General features: G+C 48.7%; 1 protein-coding gene across 1 annotated transcript in view; it reads right to left on the bottom strand.

Moving 5' to 3' along the window:
• Positions 1–12,080, bottom strand: part of mdga1 (MAM domain containing glycosylphosphatidylinositol anchor 1) — a gene marked incomplete at both ends in the record, with an annotated part of 188,404 nt that overhangs the window by 57,062 nt on the left and 119,262 nt on the right. The window contains 3 exons of the mRNA XM_080525281.1: positions 3,909–4,205; positions 6,703–7,032; positions 8,701–8,970. Of these exons, the coding sequence (XP_080381407.1) occupies positions 3,909–4,205; positions 6,703–7,032; positions 8,701–8,970 (897 nt within the window). The remainder of the gene's footprint in view (positions 1–3,908; positions 4,206–6,702; positions 7,033–8,700; positions 8,971–12,080) is intronic.

The raw sequence follows: 12,080 nt of genomic DNA, 5'->3' as shown, positions 1-12,080 counted from the left end.
GGAGGCGAGGGAGAGAGAGAGAGAGAGAGGAGGCGAGGGAGAGAGAGAGAGAGGAGGCGAGGGAGAGAGAGAGAGAGGGTGTATGAGGTGTTGGCTGATTGATGATGATGAGAATAGTAATGAGGAAGAACAAGGAGAGGGGAGCAAAGCAAAGAGAGGGAGTGCTGAGGAAAATGAAGGAGGGAGGAAGGGAGGGAGGGAGGCAAGGAGGGAGAGGGGAGGGGGTGGGGGGGGTTCACTTAATTATAGAGCCGCCATAAAAAATTATAGCATCTCTCCCTCGTATCGATCAACGGCACTAAATGGAGGGGAGAAAACAAACCTGACAGAATAAACGGATAAACACAAAGAGGAGGAGAGGAGGAGGGGGGAGAGGAGGAGGAGAGGAGGAGGAGAGGACGGGGGGTGGGGGAAAGGAGGAGGGGAGGAGAGGAGGGGGGGCCTTCCACACACGTTGGATCCCTGGCAAAGCGTCGCTGCAATGTCCTTCTCGCTTTTGCGTTTGCGTTCGCATTCGCACATGCTTTCTCTCTCTCTCCCCCTCCCCCTCCCTCTCCCCCTCTCTCTCTCTCCGTCTCTCCCCTCTCTCTCCCTCTTTCTCCCTCTTTCTCTGTCTCTCCCCTCTCTCTCCCTCTTTCTCGGTCTCTCTTCCTCTCTCTTCCCCTCTCTCCCCCATTCTCCCCCTCCCCTTTCTCCCTCTCTCCCCCATTCTCCACTTCCCCCTCCCCTTTCTCCCACCCTCCCCTCTCTCTCTCTCCCTTTGGGGGCTAGAGTGGGGTGTCCACCTGGTCTATAAATCTGGGGACGAGACGGAGATCTGAAAGCGTCGCCCTTCCGCCCCGTCTGCATTAGCGAGCCTTGTAAATCCAGCAGTGTCTGTTTAGGCTGTGGAGAGGAGGGGGGGGGGGGGGGGGGGTGAGGCGGGGTAACTCCATGGTCACCCTGCTCTTCTGTCGTAGATTGAGGACCTTAACTGTTCCTCCTGAAGACCTCCTCATCCCCGTTTCCCCCCCCCTCCCCTGTACAGTTTCCCCTTCAACATTGTAGCTGACAACGGGCCCCTGGTTTTGGCATAGATAGACGATTCACTTACTTAGACAAATCGTGAGCTTAGAATTATAAGGTTATATCTCCGTTTATGGCAGTTCAGAGATATTGAGCGTCAAAGTTTTTACATTCCATTATGTTTTGTGAGATGGAACCTTTGTATTTGATTAATTACTAACTCAAAAATGTCAACATTTTAAAGATAACACCACACAGGCATTACCGGTAATATACACCTAATGGATCAGATTATGTAAAAAACTAAATTTTGACCAAAAGTGGAGATAGAACCTTATAATTCTAACGTCACGAAATGTATGCTGTTATAAGTCGTTTTGGATGAAGGCGTCTGCTAAATGCCCCAAATATTTAAAAATAAAATGTTCAAATGCTCTCCATGGTCCCACTGCTGTGTTTATTGTTCGGTCGGGTCGAACTCTGTGAGCGTGTTCAATGATCACTAGAACAGCCATGGGTGGGCTCATTAACACTAGAACAGCCATGGGTGGGCTCATTAACACTAGAACAGCCATGGGTGGGCTCATTTGACCCTGTGAGTCATTTTCTGTTTCATATCTTTGCACTCGGTCAAATTCCAGGACCCTCCTTTCATGACTTGTCCTAGATATGTGCGTTCTACCACCCAGTATCCTTACATTTTCAAAATCACATCAGGATAAGCTAGTATGAAGCGTTGTTGCAGTTTTTCTGTGTAGGAGGCAGGCGAATTTACAAGACGGCCAACTAGTGGTCGTTGTGTGTAAATAGCAGCTTCCCATTGTAAAGACTAGAGGCCCCAGAGGCGGCTCTTATAGTAGGTAAAAAAGGCACGGCTGTTCTAGTGTTAAGCTCCTCGACTCAACTCAGCTTGGTGAAGCCTGTTGCCCTCCAGACTGGTAAGTGAAAACGTCCCATGCTGTCATGTGATTGGCTTAAACAACTGACGCTTCCTTGTCCCTGGTAATGCTCCTGTTCGCTTGTATAATAAATAAATAAAAATACTGAGTGGGTAAACAAACAAACACATTAATAACTCATTTAAAAAAAAGATTGAAAGAGACACAAGATTACGGGTAGTTGTACTAATGTAGCTGACAATGTCGCTGTTCTCTGAAGTGGGGGGCAGTGAGAGTACTTACGCAAATATTTGAGTTTGCATTAGACGACCAAACAAGCACCTTCCCTTAATGGCTTCATCGCTCGTCGTTCAGAAAGCCGAGTGAACAGAATGCTAACAAAAGACGACAACGACGACAGCAGATGGAGAGAGAGAGAGAGAGGTCCCCCCAGACTTTGTGTGGAGAAACACTCTTCGGAAGCTTCTAGGTTGTAAACCTTCCATAAGCTCTCTCTCTTTCTCTCTCTCTCTCCCTCTCTCCCTCTTCCTCTCCATCCCTCCCTCTCTCTTTCCCTCCCCCCTTTCTCTTCGCTCTCTCTTTCTCCCCCTCTCCCTCCCTCTCCCTCTCCCTCTCCCTCTCCCTCTCCCTCCCTCCCTCCCTCTCCCTCTCCCTCCCTCTCTCTCTCATAATGGAGGCTCTCATTAACCTCGCCGGGCATAAGCACACTCACCGAGGCTAAAAAGCTACAGGCTAGGCAGTGACGTGCCGGCTAATAGCCTTGGTAGTCGTGAGGCTGCTGATCTTAATGGATTATGCCAACAATAAACAGAAGCCCTCGTTCGCTGCTCAGCTTGCGTCAAAGCAATGTTTGTTTCTAAGTGGCATTATTTTTTGTTTTTTTTGCTAGTGCATTAACAGCAGTCTATGCCAGTCTGATGGCTTAGTTTAGTTCAGGTACATTTTATTTGGTTTAGAAAAGGACAGTGTGCACATGCATCAGATTTAGCAAGAAGCAAAGTTCCATCTGTCGTCCTCTATAGATTTTAAACAAATTGATAGTTCAGCTTATAATGGCAGCTATGTATGTAATGCATTTTGGCCCGTCAATGAAACTGGGAAGACATTTAAGTCCCAGAGTGTTTTCCTGATCAGGTCTCTTGGTCAGGAAAAAGTCAAGGTCCTTCCACCACCAGAGTAGACTGAACAATGCGACCTTGTGGATAGGATCTTGAAACATTGGGGGTTTACGTTTCGTCGAAGAGGGGCAGGGGGTAGCAGAGTTTTTGATTGACGGGTGGTAGCTAGCGCTACATTGACGGCAATGCGCTAAATCGATGACGATGCGCTAAATCGATGGTGACTTTTTTCCGAAAAAAAGATCTGGGGCTATTCAAGGTAAGACGATGGAAGGGATGGAGCGCTAAGGCTAGCTAAGGCTAGCTTCAGTGTTTCACCACCTCCTCTATGAACATAATGATGGGACATTGTGGTCTTAGTCCAGGTCCAACCTCCATTGAAAGAGCTTCCTAGTCCAGGCTGTGTAACTAGGCTGTGGCTGTGTAAGGTGTAGCCAAACCAGGAAGTTTCCAAGAGAGAACCCTACTAACACCACAGGGGGCCAAGCACTCAACAACAACACCACCCTGTATTAGTAGTAGTGGTAGTGGTGGTACTCACACTTCACATTGAGCTGCACCATCATCTCTGTATTAGTAGTAGTAGTGGTAAATGGCAAATGGACTGTCTTATATAGTGCATTATCCCAAAGCGCTTTACAACGGCCTCTCATTCACCCGTTCACACACACATTCACACACCGACGGCGGCAAGCTACCACGCAAGGCGCCGGCCCCGCTCGTTGGGAGCAATTCGGAGGTTCAGTGTCTTGCCCGAGGACACCTCGCCGACACGTGGCCAGCCGGGGGGGGGAGGGGGGGTGTTCGTACCGCCGACCTTGCGATCGCTAGACGCCGGCTCTACCTCTAACCTGAGCCACAGCCGCCTCGTAGCGATTCTACTCACACTGCACGTTGAGCTGGACCTGCATCTCCCTCCGCTTGATGTTGAGGCCGTTGTACGGCGCCGTCTGGCAGCGGTACGCGCCCATCTGGTCGCGGGAGACATTGGAGAGGCGGAGCCTCCCGTCGCGGGTCTCCACCACCATGTCCCCCGAGGGCATGGCCAGGTCCTTGTCGGCGCGGGACCACAGCACGGGGGGGCGGGGCTTACCGTCCGCCAGGCACACCAGCTCGCCGGCCCCGCCCTCTTTCACGCTCACCACCGTGCCCCCGGCGGGCACCGACAGTACCGGGGGTGTCACTGGAGGAGAGGAGGAGCAGGAGGAGAGGAGGAGGAGGAGAGGAGGAGGAGAGGAGGAGGAGGAGGGTGAAGAGAAAGGAGAGAAAAATAAAGGAGAAAGAGAGAAGGAGAGGTGTGAGAGAGAAGGAGAGGGAGAGAAGGAGACGGAGAGAAGGAGGGAGAGAAGGAGAGGTGTGAGAGGAGGAGAGAGAGAAGGAGAGAGAGAGAAAGAGGGAGAGAAGGAGAGGTGTGAGAGAAGGAGAGAGAGAAGGAGAGGTGTGAGAGAAGGAGAGAGAGAGAAGGAGGGAGAGAAGGAGAGGTGTGAGAGAAGGAGAGAGAGAAGGAGAGAGAGAGAAGGAGTGAGAGAAGGAGAGAGAGAAGGAGAGGTGTGAGAGAAGGAGAGAGAGAGAAGGAGTGAGAGAAGGAGAGAGAGAAGGAGAGGTGTGAGAGAAGGAGAGAGAGAAGGAGAGGTGTGAGAGAAGGAGAGAGAGAAGGAGAGGTGTGAGAGAAGGAGAGGGAGATGAGAGAGAGAAGGAGAGAGAGAAGGAGTGAGAGAAGGAGAGAGAGAAGGAGAGAGAGAGAAGGAGTGAGAGAAGGAGTGAGAGAAGGAGAGGGAGATGAGAGAGAGAAGGAGTGAGAGAAGGAGAAAGTGAAAAAGAGCAGAGAGGGTTGAGTGAGAGGGGGAGAGATGGAGGAAAAGGGGGGGTAGAAGGAAGATGGAAAGGTGGTAGAGGAGAGGAATGATGGAGAGAGCAAGAGAAATAGGAGAGGGTGGCAGGGAAAGAGGGATGAGTTAGAGAGAGAGAGAGAGAGAGAGAGAGAGAGAGAGAGAGAGAGAGAGAGAGAGAGAGCAGGGGAGAACGAGACAGAGAGCGAGGAATACATGACATTAGCTAGGGCGTTTTTTTTCTTTATTGGACACAAAAGTTGTTACCGTGCTTCCAGGGGAAATATAACAGCTAAATGTAGAGTCTGTCTCCTGGTGAGCATCAAGGTTAAACACATACAGTATCCTCATGTCCTCTGGTGACAGAATCAGCAGGAAGAGGAGAGCCTTAGTAGGGGGGGGGGCAGGAGGAGGAGAGTGGCCAATATACAATATCTCTGAACCTCTGGCGAAACGAGAGAATGGTACGCATGAAGGGAAATGAAAGAAGAAGGCAGAGAGAGAGAGGCAACAAATATCCTTCCTAGGGAGATGAAAGGAGGCGGACATCACAGGGGCGGTAGGTAAAAGGCACGGGGAGAGCACTGGCTCTCACCACCGCGGACTAAACCCTTCTCCCTAAGGGCGTCCCCAAAATGACAACCTAACTATACCGATACCTATCACTATCACTGTCATGTTTTGATATCGCTATTTGCACTTCTGGTTAGGTGCTGAACCCCATTTCGTTGTCTGGTACTTGTACTCTGCAATAACAATCGAGTTTAATCTAATCTAATCCAACACAATGTGGGAAACGTCCCGGGGGAGAATAGTTCCGGAAGGCTCTGTCTATCCTCCAACACCCCTTATCCCTCACAGACTTTCTTCAGATAGATAGACGTTGCTCTGAGTGACTAGTATTGTCACTGTCAGTGGAGATTTTATAACCCCACGTTCTTGATACTTTTTCTATCATAAATGTTGTTGACTCGTTACTCAAAATGTGTGTGGGTGAGAAAAGGTTTTTCTTCACAATAATCTTCATTCTCCTTACTGTCCATTGAACAGATATGAACAGTGCAGCTTATGTAATATCATTTGTGTGCTCAAAGTCGTTTGCGGAGTTCATGGATTGTATCAGGGTCGATTTGAAGACCCTTCGCCCCTGGCACAGGGTGAAGAGAATGGGACACAACACACGCAACACAACGGTACCTTGACCGCAGGTCAGAATAACAGAGGACTGTATAACCATACATAGAACTTTAGTATAACTGTATGTATACTATACAGTTATGCTGTATGTAACGCACTTTGAATTGCCCCTGTTGAAATGTGCTATACAAATAAACTTGCCTTGCCTTGCCTTGCCAATTGTAACTATGGAAACACTATTGTCATGAATGATGTGGGTATTACGGTACATGATTGTGACTCCTGGGGCCTACTCACCGCTGATGGTTGTAACTAGCTACTCACCACTAATGGTTGTAGCTAGCTACTGTACTCACCGCTGACGGTTTGTAGCTAGCTACAGTACTCACCGCTGACGGTTGCAGCTAGCTACTGTACTCACCACTGACGGTTGTAGCTAGCTACTGTACTCACCGCTGACGGTTGCAGCTAGCTACTGTACTCACCGCTGACGGTTTGTAGCTAGCTACTGTACTCACCGCTGACGGTTGTAGCTAGCTACTGTACTCACCGCTGACAGTTGCAGCTAGCTACTGTACTCACCGCTGACGGTTTGTAGCTAGCTACTGTACTCACCGCTGATGGTTTGTAGCTAGCTACTGTACTCACCGCTGACGGTTTGTAGCTAGCTACTGTACTCACCGCTGACGGTTTGTAGCTAGCTACTGTACTCACCGCTGCTCTGAGTGATGTTGACGTCCACCCTGAGCTCCGGCACGGTGCTGCCGGGGAAGTTAGCCACACAGCTGTAGGTGGCCAGGTCTCTGAACTTCATGTCCACGATCTCCAGGCTGCTGGTGCCGGGGGCCATGTCGGGGTCGCTGCGCAGCACGATGAGGCTGTCCGAGTTGTAGACGGGCGCCGTGTTCTTGAACCACGTGTAGTTGACCTTGTCCTGGGGCTGCGCGTCCACGTGGCAGGACAGCTTGAGGTCACGACCCATCTGGATGCTCTCGCTGTCCTTGTTGGAGTCCGGAGTGATCTGGAAGGTCAGGTTGGTCATCGCTGAGGGGGGAAGGGAAGAAGAGGGGGGGGAGAGAGGAAGAGAGAAGGTGGGAGAATGGGGAGGAAAGGAGAGAGGAAAGGGGGAGAGAGAGAAGGGGGGGGAGAGGATAGTGGGGAGGAAAGGAGAGAGGGAGAGAGTAAAGGGGAAGAGAGAGAAGGGGGTGAAAGGAGAGAGAGGTGAAGGGGGGAAAGGGTGAGAAAAGATTGGAAAAGGGAAGAGGGCATATGGTAGAGAGGAAATGTTGGCAAGAGAGACAGATGAGATTCCGAAAAGGAGGGGAGTAGAGAAGGAGTAGAAGAAGCAGAAAAAGGAGGGAGTTAAAACAGAGAGAAAAGAGGTAGAGGACTATGATCAGACAGGAACAGCGGAACAGAGGGGGAAAAATGTATCCCAACACCTCTGTTGTCACATTTCATTTGAGACATCAGACGCGCCATCCCCTAAACCTCGCTCGCTCTGAATACAAAACTCTCCAGTCTCGGGCGAAACTAACTCCACAGAGGACAGAGACAGTGGAGGAGAAGGAGAGAAGGAGAGAATACCGTGTTTACCCCTCACACTTCCACAGAATGCTAACTAGCCTCTGCAGGTAAAGGGCCGGGGAGCGGGGGACACTTAACCGCCATATGGTCAACGTGCTACCTTCAAATGGATGAGCTGCCGTATGCTGTAGTGCGCTGCCTGCCTGCCTGCCTGCCTGCCTGCCTGCCTGTCTGCCTGTCTGCCTGCCTGCCTGCCTGCCTGCCTGTCTGCCTGCCTGCCTGCCTGCCTGCCTGCCTGTCATAGGGGAAGCAGTCGTCTGCGAGCAAGGCGCGCACCACCTGGGCTTGTATGACACGTTCAGGCCCATTAACGAGCCTGGAAAACACTTCCAGCTTATGCTATCGTAGCAGAGAGAAGGCTCTCTCTAATTACATCCACTCCAGTCCAATTAATTGGGAGTAAATAAAGATGATTAAAGGGATAAAAATAGCCTCAGGGCGGCGGAGTAAAGGCTTTTGTTTAATGGCGGGGTATTAGAGAGACGGACGGAGATCCTGAAACGATTGAACGGAGCCCGAGCTAATCGAAGATCAACCTTCTGACACAACCTTTGTAAGACACACGCACACATGCACACACGCACACACACACATGCACACACGCACACACAGGCAGGCAGGCAGGCACGCAGGTAGGCAGGCACACACAGGCACACACACACACACACAGGCAGGCAGGCACGCAGGTAGGCAGGCACACACAGGCACACACACCATTACACGCACACATTTTGAAAATCAATAGTTCTTGAGTGTGTAATTAGCTACGGTATGTAACATTTATTAGGTTTTACTCATGTTTTACTCATAACGGCACACAGAAAAACAGATATCTCCTCTACATGATAACACACAACGATCTAAACACAAGTGCAATGATACAAACAATAGAACACACAATAATATCACACACACACACCATCAACACGTATGTGCTGTATGTACCGATGTATACGCCATTAAGTGACATTTTTATCGAAATCGACTAACATACATTGCAGTGAGGGCATACAGATTTCAGTATATATGGGAATCGAACCCACAACCTAAGCTTCGAGACACAGAGGACCACGACGTATGAACACGAACACACACACACACACACACACACACACACACACTCACATCGGACGAGGAGGTTGACGTTCCTCTTGGCTGGGTTGCCCACGTTGTTGACGGCGGTGCAGTTGTAGAAGCCGGAGTCGGCAGGCGTCACGGAGCGCAGCGTCAGCGCTCCCTCCTTGACGATGGCGTTGCGAGCTAGCGTCCCCGGGTAGCGCGACCAGGTGACCTTGGGCTTGGGGAAGCCCGCCGTCACCTCGCAGGACAGCTTCACGTCCTTCCCGGGGTCCACCACCAGCGTCTCGTTGACGGACAGGCGCAGGGCGGGGGGAGCTGGAAGACAGGTACGTCACGTTACACAAGGGTAAGAGAGTAACATTCAGAGGCTCCTGACATTGCAACACAAGACAATAACGACAACAGGCATCATTAAAGATAGAAAAGTGACAATAGTACAGGACATAAGTGACAAATAAGACAGGATACAATTAGAAGTATCCAGCCAATTAGCAGACAATACGGCAATAGGCATCATTCAAGATAGAAAAGTGACAAAAGTGTCAATAGTACAGGACATAAGTGACAAATAAGACAGCAGTATCCAGCCAATTAGCAGACAATAACGCAATAGGGATCATTCATGATACAAAAAAGTTACAATAGTAAAGGACATAAGTGACAGATAAGACAGGATACAATTAGCGGTACAACTAGTAATAAAATAGATAGTTCAAGTAGTAAAGCTGTGTAGACAAACAGGGCCGTCCAGGCCCTGAACACAGCAAAGACCTAAGTTCTGGGCCCTGGGCAGTCTGGACGGATTGTATGGCAGCTGCTGGACTGAAAAAATCAGGTGTAGTGCTGAGGAACAAACATGTACATTTCAAGCCTGCAAACTGTGACACTTTAAATAACGTGAAAAAATACTATTGTGCAATATGACAACCCTAGTTGACTATCTGTGCAGTATAGTACAGTGGATTGTGTACATAGCCTTTATTTATGTAAACCAGCTCCTTACCTTCTTGTGATTTTATTCTTTTTCTAAAAGTGTTTTTTTTCCCCCTTTCCTAACACCAGGGGAGCCACCCCTCCTAAATTTCGTTGTTTGGTACCTGTACTGTAGCAATGACAATAAAGTCCATAAAGTCCATTCATTCATTCATTCATTCATTCATTCATAGTTACAGTAGGTGTGTGTTCAGAACAGAGGACATAGAGGGCAACCCCAAATGGTTGTACGTATTGTTTATAGCCCCCTCGTATCTCTGAGATGAGATGCTAAACTAAACTCACTCCTTGAGTGAAATACCTTCCAATTGCTAACTGTTTCCTGCGGCGCGGCTAGGTTAAGATCGGAGGACGTCCGTTCACGTCCGCGTGTGTCGTTGGCAATACAGAGGGCGCAGGCTCGGAGGCTGGCACGAGCTTGAGAACGAGGAAGCAATGTTGTTTTGCGGCAGCGTGACGCCTGTAGCATAACGCTTCCACCTATCCTCTCAGATCTCTACACAAGTACACAGAGGGTAGGCGGACTGAGTGCCGTTCGGAGGATAATGGAGTAATCTGTGGTTTCATGTCTGGTCTGCCTTCCAACAACAGTTATTAAGGACTCCCTAACAACTCCTTCCTCCCTGAGTCCCCTAACAACTAAGCAGTGAACATGCAGACCATGACAGTGATTTTCTACAGAATAACTTCTCCTCACTAACGATAGGTGGGCTGTCGACAGCTCCAGGCTATGTTTAGAGAGGATCATAACAGTGTTCAGTGTACGGTTGGCCTGGAGTCACAACAACAAGACTCAAAGGAGACCAATGCGTTGTTGGAAAAAAAAAATGGAAGCAAGGAATTTGACTTGCATGTTCCCTGAAGAGATTCAAAACACAGACACCTTTCGGGTTTCAGCCTTTGTCAAGGCCGGAATTTTGTATCTGTTCAGTGAATTCGTTAGAATGAATACGTTTAACACTAGGACAGCCGTGCCCATTTCACCCACTCAATAGTCTTTAGAATGGGAAGCAGGTATTTTACACACAAAGACCATTAGTTAGCCCCTCTTGTAAATTAGCCTGCCTCCTGTACAGAAAAACTGCAAAATAGCTTTATGCTAGCTTATCCTGATGTGAGGATACTGGGTGGTAGAACGCACATATCTAGGAAAAGTCATGAAAGGAGGGTCCTGAAATTTGATCGAGTGCAAAGGTATACTTTTTTTTTACTCCCTCGGTCAAATGACATAGGACATGGCTGTCTTAGTGTTAAATCTATAAACGCTGAAATCAAGGAGTGCCCAGGTCCTCTCTTTTCGCTCTGCTTCGACAACAAACCTTTGGAATCCTAGCACACGTTCAATTTAAATTCAACCCCTATCAATGGTAGGTGTGTCACGAGCCTTCAAGACATGTTGACCTATTCGACAACCATTTTGAGACAAGAATGCCCCAACACTCACACACTTTCAGTCCGTTTTTCCTTATATTTGGCACAAAATCTTTTCATAACTGACCTTACAGAGAAAAGGGAGTAGAATGACCTGAAACAGCACAAAGGGAACATCGTGGGGGGAAAAAGCTTCAGACAGAGATCGATAGCGGCTCAGCACATTGGAAATACAGAGGGCAGGCTGGGGAGAGGGGAACATAATACTGTACCGCAGACAAAGGAGAGAGAAAGGACAGGGTCGGGGCTGAGAGAGAAAAAGGGGTAACTCAAAAGGGGCATTAATCATCAAAGTAGCAGTTGTGAACACACACACACACACACACACAGATGCACACGCACACAAACGCACACACACACACACACACACACACACACACATAAAGACACACACACACATACACGCGCACACACACACACACGGTTCAGCCTTCAAGTAAAATGAATGACTTTTCAAGCTGGAGTTAGGCCTCCCTAAACTTATAGAGAACATATTTGTTTTGTGTGTGTGCGTGTGTGTGTGTGTGTGTGTGTGTGTGTGTTTGTGTGCGTGTAGTGGATGTTAAACCCACTTTTCGCGAACCAACTGCTGCATATGTGCTGAGGTGTGAATGCATTAATAACTGACTTTTGATTTATATACATCTGAAGGGGAGCCCGCTGGACTAGTTACAAACATTGATCACATGTGCCAAGAAGACCCGCCTGTAGAGATAACAAGTCAAAAAGGTCAACTCATTAAAAAACACAGATCTTTTTCGGAAAGTTTTTCAGATTCAAACTTTGCGTGTGCACTCTTTGCACTACCGTGAGCGTCTGTCTGTTTGATCCTCAGTCTTGCTCTCTGCTGTTTTTCTGTCTTGTTTGCCAACAAACTCATTCCATCTCTCTTTCACAGACAGAGATGAAACCACGTTTGATTATTTTTTTTTTTTTACTGATTTATTGCCAACGTGTCATTCAATTGTTGCTATTATTTTTTTGGCTCTAGGCACAGGGTG

Source organism: Nansenia antarctica (assembly GCF_963989245.1).
Source record: "Nansenia antarctica genome assembly, chromosome: 3".
Taxonomy (NCBI): domain Eukaryota; kingdom Metazoa; phylum Chordata; class Actinopteri; order Argentiniformes; family Microstomatidae; genus Nansenia; species Nansenia antarctica.
This window is presented reverse-complemented; position numbering and strand designations above follow the sequence as displayed.